Below are 13,271 nucleotides of genomic sequence, written 5' to 3'. Positions count from 1 at the left end.
CACTCTCCTTACCCCGTTTGCGCCCGCAGGGAGGTGGGCCGATTAAGCGGGGCCCATATGCCCAAGCTTAACACGACCCAATTCGCGGATGCACACACCGGAGCGCTCCTGTCTCGCCCGATCCAGGGTTGGGCGGGCCACCATCTAGCACGAATCATAAAGCATGACGCGTCCTAAGTGTACTGCAAGGGTCCTAAGTGTACTGCAGGGTTGGGCGGGCCAAGCTCTCGCGTTACCCGCGGCCCAATACACGGAAGCACACCGTTGCTCTGCTGTCTCCGGTCGAGCAAGGGTCCACGGGGCTCGCTCGTGGGACCCACGCCACTCTGGCACTGCTCGAGCTTCTTCTTCTTCTTCTTCCGACGCTGTCTCAGCCAAGTGTAACGTAATGGATGCCTTTCAAGTCTCATCAATGAATTATCATCAGGAAGTGAAGACATTCTCGAGTGAACCCATGAAATGTATCTTGAGAAGCTTGGAGGATCGGACAAGAAGCATTTCCGTGAGTTGGAGGAGGGTTGATGTGATCCATGTTCTGTGCAAACTTGAAGAGGAGGGGGGGAGAAAGGTTGTAATGGCTGTCTGCCAGTACTATGTAATGCTGAAGCTGAAGCTGTTGCAGATGGGACTATGTAATGTCAGAATGCTGAAGAACCAAATGCTGAAATCTCTATTCTGAGTTCTTATTCTTAGAGTAAGATTGTCTCCGATTGTCTCTTAATTCACATCATTCAACACCAACTACGTAAAATCTTCCCCAAACTAGCAAACAAGCCTTTGACATTGTAGTATGTCTATGGAAAACAGATCCTTTTGCTTGCTATTGTATCTACTTGATTGATGTTTAGAGACCACAAGATAGAACAGCATAATAGCCTGAATGGGGTGCCAATTTACAGGTGTTAGCCAATCCGAAGGTTATGATGTAGTCAATCACATATTGTCAAAATATTAGCCAAGTAATATCGATGTGTGATATCAAGATATCGATCGTAACATTATTATCATATAAATCAGAATTAATAAAAGAAAAACTATAGTGTCACTATTACTGCATCTCATATAAACCAAAAAGAATTCTGAGATAAAGATTGAGTTGAAGACTGTTCAAGTGTTTTTCATCAAGATAAAGAGATGCAAAGACAAGCATTAAATATTATTTATATACAAGCATTAAATTAGACAAGGATGCAAAGTTGCCGACGATGAGGCAACCATTGTTGTCAGTTGACGGGGAAGTAAGGATCGAGCCAGGTGGCGTTGTGGTCACTGTAAGAGATGGGCATGATCTCTTCGCCACCGCCAAAGACTGCGTCGGCGTTGGCGTTGGCGTTGGAGTGGATGGGATTGAGGAGCCAATTCTGCCGCTGAAGCGTCTCCATGGCCATCTCCATGGGGTTCTTGGGCTCCTTGTCGCCGGCCGACGACGCCTCGGCCGACAGCAGCGCCAGCTGCGTCATCTCCTGGTTGATCTTTTCCTGCACCGCCTTCAGCTTCCGGTCCACCACCCACGCTAGGCCGGTGGCGTCCTCGATCCCCAGGTCGTGCAGGCGCCGCCCCGCGAGCGCCTGGTGCATCAGCAACGCGGCCTCCAGGTCGCGGTTGTCGCGCTCCTGCCGGCGGAGCTGCTCCTGCACCTTGGCGGCCCGCTGTCGGAGGATGCCCTCCTGGTCCATCATCTTCCGCTGCTGCTCCATCTCCGGCATGCTCCTGAACCGCGTCAGCACCCCAACTGCCTCCGGCACCGATGGCCACGCCTCCGGCTCCGCCTCCTGCGGCCCGTAGATCACCATGCATACCTTCACGTTGCAAAGCGTCGCCAGCTCGCTCACCTTCTTCACCAACCCCTTCTTCCTCTTCTTGTAGGTGGCCCTCCTCGTGGACTCGTTGGCGATCCATGCAAGCTTCAGCTTCTTCCTCGCCATCGTCGCTGCCGGGAACAAGAATCCTTCGCCCATCTTTATATAGCACAGTATCATCGGACTCGAAACACGGAATCCTCAAGAATCACAAACTTCCGGTCAATTAGAGGAAGACGAAGAGAAATATATATCTTTCCATAAAGTCGTCCTCAAATTCTATTCTCAAAATCAAACATAATAAAATCACAAATCTATCTCGGACAAGAAAAATAAAAGATCTTTCTTTCCTTAATAAGATCTTGATTTTTCCATCATCAAAATCTATCATTAATTAAAGATATAATAATCAAGTAGACTAAGCTCTCAGAAAGGATAAATCTACTTTGAATTCATCTCTGTGTCCGAAAATCTAAATACAAGTTGCTATAGATAGGATATGAAATGACTATACCGAAGACATCATCATCCAAAAGAATGAGCAACTTACATTTAGATTTCCTGACACACACACACATCTCCAATTAATGATAAATTCTTGTATGAGATGAGATTTGTAATTTTATTATGTTTGATTTTGAGATTGAAATTTGAGGACGATTTTATGAAAAGTCACAAAGCCCTTTCATCATAAATTTATTCTGATGAACATGCTATAGATAGGATATGAAACAACTGTACCGAAGACATCATCATCCAAAAGAATGAGCATGTCCTTCTACAGGTAGCAGACCACATACAGCAAACAACTACTACGATACAGAGACAAAGACAACTCGAGAGCTAAGAGAGAGCTCCCAACAAGAAGAAGTGCATGACAATTGTACAGAGCAGGTAGGAATCGTCCATAGAACAGTGAGGAGTGACATCCACTATCGGGCATCAATTCCCTGCAGGAAGAGGCAGCAGATTTAGATTTAGAATTCTATGGTATTATTGAAAAAGGCTTGAGAATTTTAGAGGCCTTATAATACATGGGCGAATTCTCGAGAAAAATGAACTCTTTTTTTTTCATAGTTTCTGAAAAAATAATCTCTATTTCAGAGGCAGCAGAAAGTGTTTTTGAGATGCCCTCACCTGAGCTCAGAGAGACCAATTTACTTGGTGATGGCGTACACAGCGTAGATGATCCCTGGAATGTATCCGAACAACGTCAACAGGAGGCAAATCCAGAACTCCATCTGCTTCCATCCCCACCACCAAAAACACAAACAAGAAAGAAAGATGAAGACAATAAATAAGCTTAGATACTATGTTCCAAGAAGAAGCAGCAGCTGCTAGCAGCTTAATCAGTGTTTTTTTCCTCGATAATATTGGTCGAAGAGAATGGAAGGAGGGCACTTGATGAAACAGGTCACGCTAACATAACGAGTACTGAGGGAGGCCTACACACGGATATGCACACGTACTTCGCATCCGAACTTGAGGAAGACGCCCAGCGGAGGGAGGATGATGGCAAGAAGGATGTCGATGCAGTTGGCCGTGCCCTCGTCCGCCATGACCTCTCTCTCTCTCTCTCTCAAAGGGCAAAAGGTCGCTGTGGCAGAAGAAGAAGCTACCGTCACTAATATAGACCTAAACGGCACGTGCTAATCACGTGAACAGTGTCCTCTTCGCTTCTCCGGCTTGGGTTTGCTTCGCTGTTTCGCTCCCTCTCTTGTACGTCATACGCGGTACTGCCGACTACCGGTGTGATGAATGGCGACGCACTTCATGTCACTTTCATGTTGAATCAGCAGCGGGCCATAGGAGGAAATGCCGCTTTGTGGGCATCATGTTCCCAGGAATCGTTATCCTCCGATGCCTGCATATTGCTTTGAGAGTCGGAGTACATTTGCACAGCGAGTTAACACAATGTGGAAAGGAAGCATTAATGCGATGCACCCTCGAGACAAAGGCTTCGTTCTAAGCATTCACCATCTCAAGTCACAATCAAGCACCAGAAGCAGGGAGCAATCACTAATGGCTCACCTAACTACAAAAGCTGGTCTGGTGCTGCTCCTTCAGTTGTATGCAAACTTGGTTAGGAAGTCTGAGACCTCAGAGGCACTGTCGTAGGCACCCTCGACGCATCGACCTAAGGCCACGCCTGCTACGTAGTTGCCTCCTAGGAACAGTCCTTGGAAGCCGCCTCTGCTGAGGGTGGCCTTCGCAGCTTCAAGATGGTCGAGATGCCCGATCGAGAACTGTGGAATGGCTTGTGGCCACACTCTCACACCCAGAACGAAGGGGTCGTCGGCATTTGGATTTATCAGCATCTTCCTGAGGTCGCAGTCGACGGCTTCGACCAGCTCGCTCTCCGTCTGCGTTCCATTTATAGGGAATTAGTCAGGTAAAAGAAATCATTATACGTGAATAATGGCATCACAGTTGTTTTATCATTACATTCCATCAAAGAACTGCACAATCGACCACTAGGTTTCGGCTGTAACAAAGGAAAGGATCTCATGCTTCATGTGTTTATGAAGAATGGATACGATGAGGTAGTTTGAGGTCACCTTGGATACAATTCCTGTATTTGTAGCACCTCCGATGTAGTTGAGGAGCAATACCCTTCCAGGTGGGGCACGGTTGGGAAAAAGCGAAGAGCTATATATTGTTCCTGTGAGCAAAACAAAACAATAAATTTGGGAATCCATGATATTACATATAGGATATGCCGTAGAAAGAGGCAAATCAAGTGTTTAAACTGAAAATGTCAGAATAAATGATTCTAAGAAATGCACTAATGTGTCACTAAGGCATCGTAACCAGGGATTGCAATGCCAACTTACAAGTTGAGATAACACAACGACAGAGTCAAAGCATAAGAAATTATAGATGACAATTTCTTCTATCGTCTATGAAATCTTGAAATGCTTGATATAGACTTGTAAATAGAACAACCTTATCTTGTGTGTGAATAATTATGCGTACAAATATAGAAGCATGAGCGCTGAAGTATCATTGTATATTCCCCTTAAGGGCTAAATCGCAGAGAAAGATCTATGCATTCAATCACATATGGGTACTACTAATGTACAAAAAAAATTGTGTAAAATAATCATACTTATTTGTCATCTGCGTAGACAGCATTAAGTTGGCAGGCCAAGATGCTTGTGCAGCTCTTTTTTTTTTGAAACTCTATGTGACATCATCGTAACTCGATTGCAAAACTTTGCCAAAAAAAAAACTCTATTATGTTGTATTTTAATCACCCAAAATGCTAAGATTTTTATTATTTTTGTCCAATTTCATTTAGATTCATTCCAGCAAATTATTTCTTTTACATAGTCACAATTCAATAACAAATGCCCACAAACATCCACTGTGACTACTTACCTTTAACATTAGAGGAATATTCAGCCCTATGTATTGAAGCAGGAGCACTGATTACAAGTAAAAGGCCGTATGATGATGAAAAGCATGTTTATTAAATATACAATCCCGGAAGAATGGACAAAAGAACTCAACTAGAGCGTAAAGAAGTTAGGAAGAGAACAGTACCTAATGTCTCCACTCCTTGACTGCGAGGATGTAGCTGACCAAAACCCTTAAGCTCACCATCTATCAAGCATTCCTTTCTAATTGCTTCCTTGGGATATGAAATAGAAACTGCTGCAACTGGTGGATAATAGAACTTTGAGAGAGCATCTGCTGCATCATTCTGAAATGCATCACCAATTAAAATAAAATACTGTTACCAATAAACCTGAGGAAATTCTAGAACAAAAAAAAAGATGGACAAATAACCACAGAAAACAATTAATAAGAAATATTCCTGAAAAAATAGCTAGCAAAGAGTATGTGTCAATAAGCAAGCATCACACAAAATACCTCTGTAAAGCAGCTCATGACATCAATCCGGCCACTAGAGACTAAAACATGGTTCAAAGTTCCATTTAAGGCAGATGAATACCCAAATCTACAGTTGTTTCAACTGTCTTGATTAAGTTACCACAACTTTGTTTTCAGCTAAATGAAAATTTTAAAAAATAAGAATATCCAAAAAAAGAAACTAAGATGAAATTATTCATTATAAAATATGATAATAACATTTAATGCACACATATGACATCATTTATGAGTTATGATTCAGACATGCAAATGAAAAAAACGAAAATGTTAAACAATCCAATGCTAGAATTTCTTTTCGGCAAGTAAAATATCACACACATATTTATCTTGTTGATCATTTGCTCTAGAAAAAAATAACATAACATATAACTCAAGTATTAAAAAGTATTACAGTATCTGCATTCATTTAATCAATTTAGATTGTATACCAAAGCACTGAATAGTGGGGCCACCCTGTCGGCCTTAGAGAAATCAGGCACGAGGCAAGTGACATCTAAGATTACCAGGAGGATTTGAAAAAGATCCCTGAACTTTGTATGGGTTTCGTAAAGAAAATGGATAGGAAAGTAGATAATAATTATTTGATAATGCAAGAGCTAGAAGCTTGTCCCATTGCAGACAGGAAACACAATTCATCAACATTACTGATATTGAGACTAGTAGTCCACCTCAGGAATTAAGAGCATCTACAATGAAAATGTGTTCTAAGCCACGTTGCACTAGATCAAGCTTTTGCCATGTAGCAATATAGAAACATCAGCACCAGTCTTCACATCTTCCTTGTAAAAATGCAATGTCTAGTCACAAAGCATACTTGCAAGAAATTTATTGCGAAGATCAGCATAGAAATTGTCTTTAAAGTATTCACTGAAATTTGAAATACAGTTCAGTGTGAGGGTTTTTTGACATACTGAAAGAGGACGCAACAGATTGCTAGCAATGTATGATGGAATTGTCAGAACAACACTTCTAGTCTGCACCGATGTTAACCCTTCTGGTGTTTCATACATTAAGATATACCCTTGATCACCCAGCTTTCTGATGCTAGTGAGCTTCCATGATAACTTGATTTTGTTACCCAACCTGAAAGTTGTTTGCAAAATCAATCTAAGTGGATGGTGGACAAAATCAGTTTATAGGAGGACATCATATCTGTTAATCTTTAAAATGAATAGCACATAAATCCTTCACAGTATGATCATCACAGCATTAATTTCTAGTGTAATTAATAAATTAACAAAACTAATGCATGTCGTGACAATCGGCATGTTTCAGTTTGGGTTGTAATATACCCTGTAGAGACACATCGGCATGTGCCATGCTGACCCATTAAAAAGAAACAAGGGCATTCTGAGGCTCTGAGCAAGACAACACGGAATCACACTATTCCATAAGGGTGTCTACATGTCCTTATGCCATGAAATGTCAACCCTTGAAAAACAAACTAGAATGCTGTACTTATTTTTCTAATCAGGTAAGAAGCTAAGAGACATCAAACCAACAACAGTTTTGGCAGTGAACTTGATATATGCTGGACAGGACAATTTGCATAGTTACCTGGAAGAAATTGCATCAGGAAGCATTGCAAGTCCTTTCCTGAAAGATGCAACGGTTTGTCCCTTGGGCTTTGGCAGACGCCTGCAGCTTGGCCAGCATTTAACTGCAACATTTAGTGTACATAAAGCAGGCGATGCATGGAACTCCAGTTTTGTTAGATTAATCTCTTACGGATCTCTAGGTGGTTTCGGGTTCTTATTTCTCTCCTGAATTGCTTTTATAGTTCCACCAATAATACTTCCTCCATTCTGCTCTAGCTTCCAAACCTTCCCAAATGCTGCTTTCATGCTAAGCTTTGCCGGATCACCGGCATAGACACCTGTAAATAAAGCAGCACCATATCAGAAGCTACTTTGTGTAACGCATGAATTCTTGATGCCTAACCATGATTGTAGTAAATGGTGTTTTGTAGTTAGTCAGAGCAAGCATATCCATTGAATAACAAGCCAAGTTATTACACCATAATATAGCGAATAAGGAGTTAAAGGACTAATTTTGAGAAATACAGTGAACATAATTATCATTAATAATTAAGCACTTAACAAGTTAACCTGATATTAAACACAAACAGGCATCAATAATATGGCTTAAAAGTATAGCCTCATCAAAACACTATGACTCGACACTAACCAATAGAATCCCTAGAGCAAGGAAGGAAAAAAAACACTTAAAAAAATACAGCATCCACACATAAACACTTCTGGAGGAAAAGAAATAGCAAAACTCCAATCGATCTCTTCAGAATATCGCCATTTGACAATTGCACCAAAAAAATGTTTAAAAGATTAAAAAAATCAAAGCATAATAACCCCTGACTGCATGTAGTAATGTAATTCTGTCACTAAACAGCAGAAAACATAAAACAAGCACCTGAGCAGAATGGCTCTATCAGACGTTCAAAGACCTCATCTCCGAGATTACGGCGCACAAAATCTTCAACCGACTCCTCGTGACCCTGAACACTTGTCAAAATTAAACATGAGGTAAAATCGGAACAAATGGTCATTTTCTTGAGCATAAAAACATAAAGTGAATTGAGGGAAGAGGCAATCAAGAGGACAAACTGGTGGAGGAGGTCGAATGCCAATAGCACCAAATCCAGCCCGAAGCTTACCACCAATGCTCATCAAGTCAAATATAGGCAAATCAGTTGGCTTAGATGGAACTGGCCTCAATTTTCCATTCCACAAAACAAATCGTGGAGCATTAGGATCACCAAATACAAGATCATCCTTCAAACCACTATCCACCTGCAATAATGATGAAATAAGAAAATTATATCAAGCGTGGGCAACAACCAAAACACAGACATTCAAGTTTTCTAGGTTGCAAGGGATATAATCTCAGTGCTCTATCTGAATAGAGTGGAAAAGTTGTACACATCTGCACAAATCAAATATAAGTGGTGTTCAGGTAAATATTTAGTTTAACATTAAACGCAAGCTGGAGATACCAATAAAAAAAAAAGATGAAGCTTATATCATGGTACTGTAAAACACTGCACGTTTCAGGCTTCACATTTGTGTTCATCTAACCATTTAGCAACATGTAACCAAAGTCCTGATGCCTCGATGAATTGACACCAAAGTCAGATAGAATGACAAGCAATTCATGTAATCTTTGCAGTAGAAACATAAAAGTAAAGTTACATGATGGAAACTTACCAGACAAAAATGTAAAAAGTTCACACTCTAGTAACCATAAGCTCAAATTTGCCATTACAGGAAAGGTGGTCAAAAAATGGCAACCTGAACTTGTAAGAGGAGGGCTTATTGTATTGGAGGAAAGAACAATCCAATATCAACATGAAACAATGGTTAAACGTGCACAAAAACTGAACAGTATAACTAACCCTAGAATCACACCATTTCACGAAACAATAAAAGAAGATATGATACAGTGGTGCCTTTTCTGTCAGATATCTGATGATTTCTCTCGAACCTGAGAAAGGAAGAACAACCCAGAAGCAGATTTCCGATAAAATGAATAAATTACCGACCTGGTAGGCATTGTGAGTCATAGTGTTCCTAAATAATATAAACACCATTAGAGGCACTCGATATCCCGTAACCCTTCTACAGGCTTAATTTTATCACAAGCACCATCTAAATCACTCCTCACTGCCGCCAAGTGATTTAAACCCTTAACTTCCATCATGCATTTGGTACAAACATTATGAAAGGTGATTTTGAGGCAAATTGGTGGCCTCCCAACTGTTACCACCCTGATCCTCCTGGCGCAATGACATTATCAAAGATTGTTACATCAATCATTCGTAAATTAAAAAAATTCGCCAACTTTTTCAAGCCAAATGCACACATAGCACCTGAAAGTAGTGGTGCCAAGGAATTCCCCTTAAAATGAAGCCAAATAATTCGAGATTTAGCGTAAGAGATTGGAAGGAGAAGTACCGCCATGCAGAGCACCGGGTCGGAGGGCTGGAAGCTGTTAGGACCCTCCTCCCACAGGTAGCCGTCTCTCTCGACGGTGGTGATGTTGCCCCCAACCCGATTCCTCGCCTCCGTCACCAGCACCTCCGCGGCCGCCCCGGCGTACCTCGTGGCCAGCGCCTGGGCCGTACAGAGTCCGCTGATCCCGCCGCCAACCACGACGCAGTCCACCGAGAGCCGCCCGGCCGCCGCCTCTCCGCCGGGGTCCCTGACAGCAGGGTCGCTGGCGACGGAGCATCGGACACGCCGTCGGGATCCCCGGATCCGGCGCGCCTCCCCCGCAGCCGGGGGCCGAGTGGAGAAGAACAGGGTGGAGATGGCGGCAGTGGCGGCCATCGGAAGTCGAGCGAAGGTCGATAAGGCTTTGGGATTTGGGAATCGGTATTTGCGATTTGTCTTCGTTTCAGGCCCTCCACGCATCACTTGTACAACACACGACTTGTGCCACGACGATATAACAGGCTCGGATTATTGACCTATGGGATCCAATTGGGCCTATAATTACGAGCCACACATGGCCCAATAAAAGCCCAAATATGATCACGGCTTGTCCAACGACGGGATGACAAGCTCGTACTATGGACATATTTGGCCCGTTAAAAGCCCAATACCCACAATTGGGCTCTCAACATATTATGAACTAAAATGCAATTATTGATATGGTAACATCTGCATACTGTTGCTTCATTTCTCTTATGATTTCATTGATTGAAAAGGAGAATAAGAATATAAGTCCCAATTTATGTAATGGTCATATAATAGCTGGTGAGTTATTGGCTAAGATGTGAAGAGAGATTAACATCACATTCCAGTATTTACACTTGTAAAACCTTTTTTGCCTGTCTTCTTCTTCCTCATGTGACCTTAGCAGCTATTAGAGTCCTTCTTCGGGACCATTGACAACGAAAGAGAGAGAGAGAGATCTTTAAACACTGAAGGGTTCCACAAGTAGCATTGTTTCTACTGCAATAGTAGTAGTAATATGTACAATATGTTTTTAGGGTCTTATTTGTTGGGTAAGAAAATATAATATTAAAAATAATTAAGAAGATTAATAATAAAAAAATATATTTAAAATAGTAAATGTTGGTTTGGCATCACGTGTGTGTATCCACTAAAAAAATTTAAATTCTTCACCACCTAAGAATAATAAATAATAAATAATTTTTTTCCCTATTTATTATTTATTATTATTATTATTATTATTATTATTATTATTATTATTATTATTATTATTATTATTATTATTATTCTTCTTCTTCTTCTTCTTCTTCTTCTTCTTCTTCTTCTTCTTCTTCTTCTTCTTTCTATATTTATCAGAAAAACTTATGAGCATGAAATCTGTATGATATTTAAAAAAAAAATTGAATTATTTATATTCTTAAATTTTATAATTTGGTATTTCAAATAACCTGATTTTAATCAATAAAAAAAAAATACAAACTTACCAACCTAACCAATACTGTGAATTCAGATGCATTTGGTGTGGTGACATTTGGTAGATTGGTACACTATCAAGGCAATGTTGTTTGGTGTGATGTGCTTGTCATTACTTTAATGAAAAGCCTGCTAACAGCTGGATTAGGATGAAAGCATCATCTTAAAGTGGCAGTTGCCCTTTCATGTCAACTATTGGCCTCTTATCCCCTTATTAATTGATTCCTGAAGAATCAATTGGGTGATGACCCTCCTCCACTTTGGTTGTGTTGTGTGCATTATTCTTCATGTTATATATATATATATATATATATATATATATATATATATATATATATATGTATGTATATAAAAATTATCGAATAATCAACACCTACTCAAGATAAAATAATAATAATAATAATAATAAATATCATATCTATGTAGATATGAAAGTCTATTAATCAATAATATTATCAAAAGAAAAATTATCCCTCATATCAAGTCAAAAATATTATTTTCATCGAAATCCGAAATTGATCGTATATTTGATTTGATATGATTGTAATTTTTTTTATCTTTGTACTTAAGTCTATAAAAAGAAGTTAAAACATTGTAATATATTAAAAGACTGATGTATGAGTGATGTGAGGTAGGAGTTTACCCCTTAATCAAGGTGTGTATAGTAATTATAAAATTTTTAATTATATTTTTTATTATTATATTTTTTTCTTTTTTTTCATCTCTTTATCACCAAAAAAAATTCTGCCTTTTCTCATTCTACATGATAACCTCGTCAAATTTCTTATGAGTCTCCTTAATTTTGGATGTCCTTAATCGAATTCTTTTTTCCTCATTAATTTTGATAAAGATGAATCAAGATCATCAGAAGATGATGAGTTTGTCGGATTCGATCGAGAAAAATTATGAGCTTATTGTAAGATTAGTCAATTTGGATTGAAAGATTGAGCTATTAACTATGACTGACAGTCGTAGTTACCAAACTCTTAGATTAGGTGATCAGTAATTCGAAACGATTAAATAATATAAAAATTCTAATATATATTTAGGTTTTGATTTAAGATAAATGAATAATTCATCTAATCGATAAGTAATCATCCAACGGACTACAGTTGACCCATTCGACTTCCAAGTCAAAAAGGAGGAGGTGAGAGGTGCCTTTCAACTGCTCGATGATTCCTATCGCTACTGCAACAAGATTGCTCCCAGAAGGCCAAGCTAACACCACAAAACACAGCCCAAACAGGCCTCGAACTCTGTTCCGTCGGCAGAGCTGCATCACTCACCTCGGACTCCCCCATTTCCTGCTGCAAACTTCTGATGTCATTCGTGCATTGAGCTCATTGATTCATGGCGAGAACCAAAAAGGGGGAGGAGAAGGTGGGCGACGTATAGCGAGAACAAAGCCGCGCGTCGAACACGCGTGAAAGAAACCCAAACGAAGACGCCACAGCTCGCGCTTTCTGTGGCAAGCGGGTTCCCATTTTGGGTGCTTCGTTCGAATCTGTGAACAAAGAGATCACGTCGGATGTGCTTTGAGATTCGCGCGGAAAGCGATGAACGGCTGGTCGGTCGGTCGGTTCATTTGTGGTGCTTCTTTGGAGTCCGTAAAGAAAAGTATCGCGTTGGATGTGCTTTGAGATTCGCGCTGAAAGCGACGGACGCTTGGAAGGTACGAGTAACGTGGACGTACGGGGGAGCGGGGCCCGCCGCGGGAAAAAGGTTCGGAGATCACGCGTCTCGGCCAAAGATCACCCACGTGTCGCGCGGCCGGTTGCGGGGTCCGGGCGCGGGTGTGGTTCGAACGTCGCTTTCCGATAAGGATTTGGGGGTTCGCGCGTAAAACATTTAACGGCCGGGCGTCGATGGGAATCGACGTAGAAGTGCTTCGATTCTCAAATCTTAGCCGTTCATCGAGTCACGCTCCGAATAGATTTCTACTTTAAGATTCGGGAGCCACTCATGCCGACAGACGCTCGGGAAATAGAAGCCGCCTGATTTCCATACGCGGAAACGTATGGCTCGACGATGCAAATTTGACCAATGCATGATCGGTGGAGGCGTGTGTGCACGTCATCTTCGATCACCGGTGGATTGATGTCTCCATGATGGTTGTTATTTTGTGATGGAC

At 40.9% G+C, this 13,271-nt stretch overlaps 2 protein-coding genes across 2 annotated transcripts; both read right to left on the bottom strand.

Annotated features, from left to right (window-relative positions):
* Nucleotides 1-1,065: 1,065 nt before the first annotated feature.
* LOC103971587 (agamous-like MADS-box protein AGL80) lies at nt 1,066-2,749 on the bottom strand. The gene has a single exon (XM_009385643.3). It carries the CDS (start codon nt 1,977-1,979, stop codon nt 1,224-1,226), a length of 756 nt encoding a protein of 251 aa, XP_009383918.2. The 5' UTR covers nt 1,980-2,749; the 3' UTR covers nt 1,066-1,223.
* Nucleotides 2,750-3,705: 956 nt separating this feature from the next.
* Nucleotides 3,706-10,116, bottom strand: LOC103971589 (protoporphyrinogen oxidase, chloroplastic). Its single transcript, XM_009385645.3, has 9 exons — nt 9,665-10,116; nt 8,318-8,503; nt 8,124-8,208; nt 7,425-7,572; nt 7,254-7,334; nt 6,608-6,779; nt 5,346-5,505; nt 4,358-4,461; nt 3,706-4,162 (listed from the first exon to the last, which is right to left on the bottom strand). Exons 1-9 carry the CDS (start codon nt 10,037-10,039, stop codon nt 3,863-3,865), a joined length of 1,611 nt encoding a protein of 536 aa, XP_009383920.2. The 5' UTR covers nt 10,040-10,116; the 3' UTR covers nt 3,706-3,862.
* Nucleotides 10,117-13,271: the final 3,155 nt, after the last annotated feature.

Source organism: Musa acuminata, chromosome BXJ3-11 (assembly GCF_036884655.1).
Source record: "Musa acuminata AAA Group cultivar baxijiao chromosome BXJ3-11, Cavendish_Baxijiao_AAA, whole genome shotgun sequence".
Classification (NCBI taxonomy): Eukaryota; Viridiplantae; Streptophyta; class Magnoliopsida; order Zingiberales; family Musaceae; genus Musa; species Musa acuminata.
Note: the sequence above shows the minus strand (reverse complement) of the source record. Positions and strands in the feature narration are given on the sequence as shown.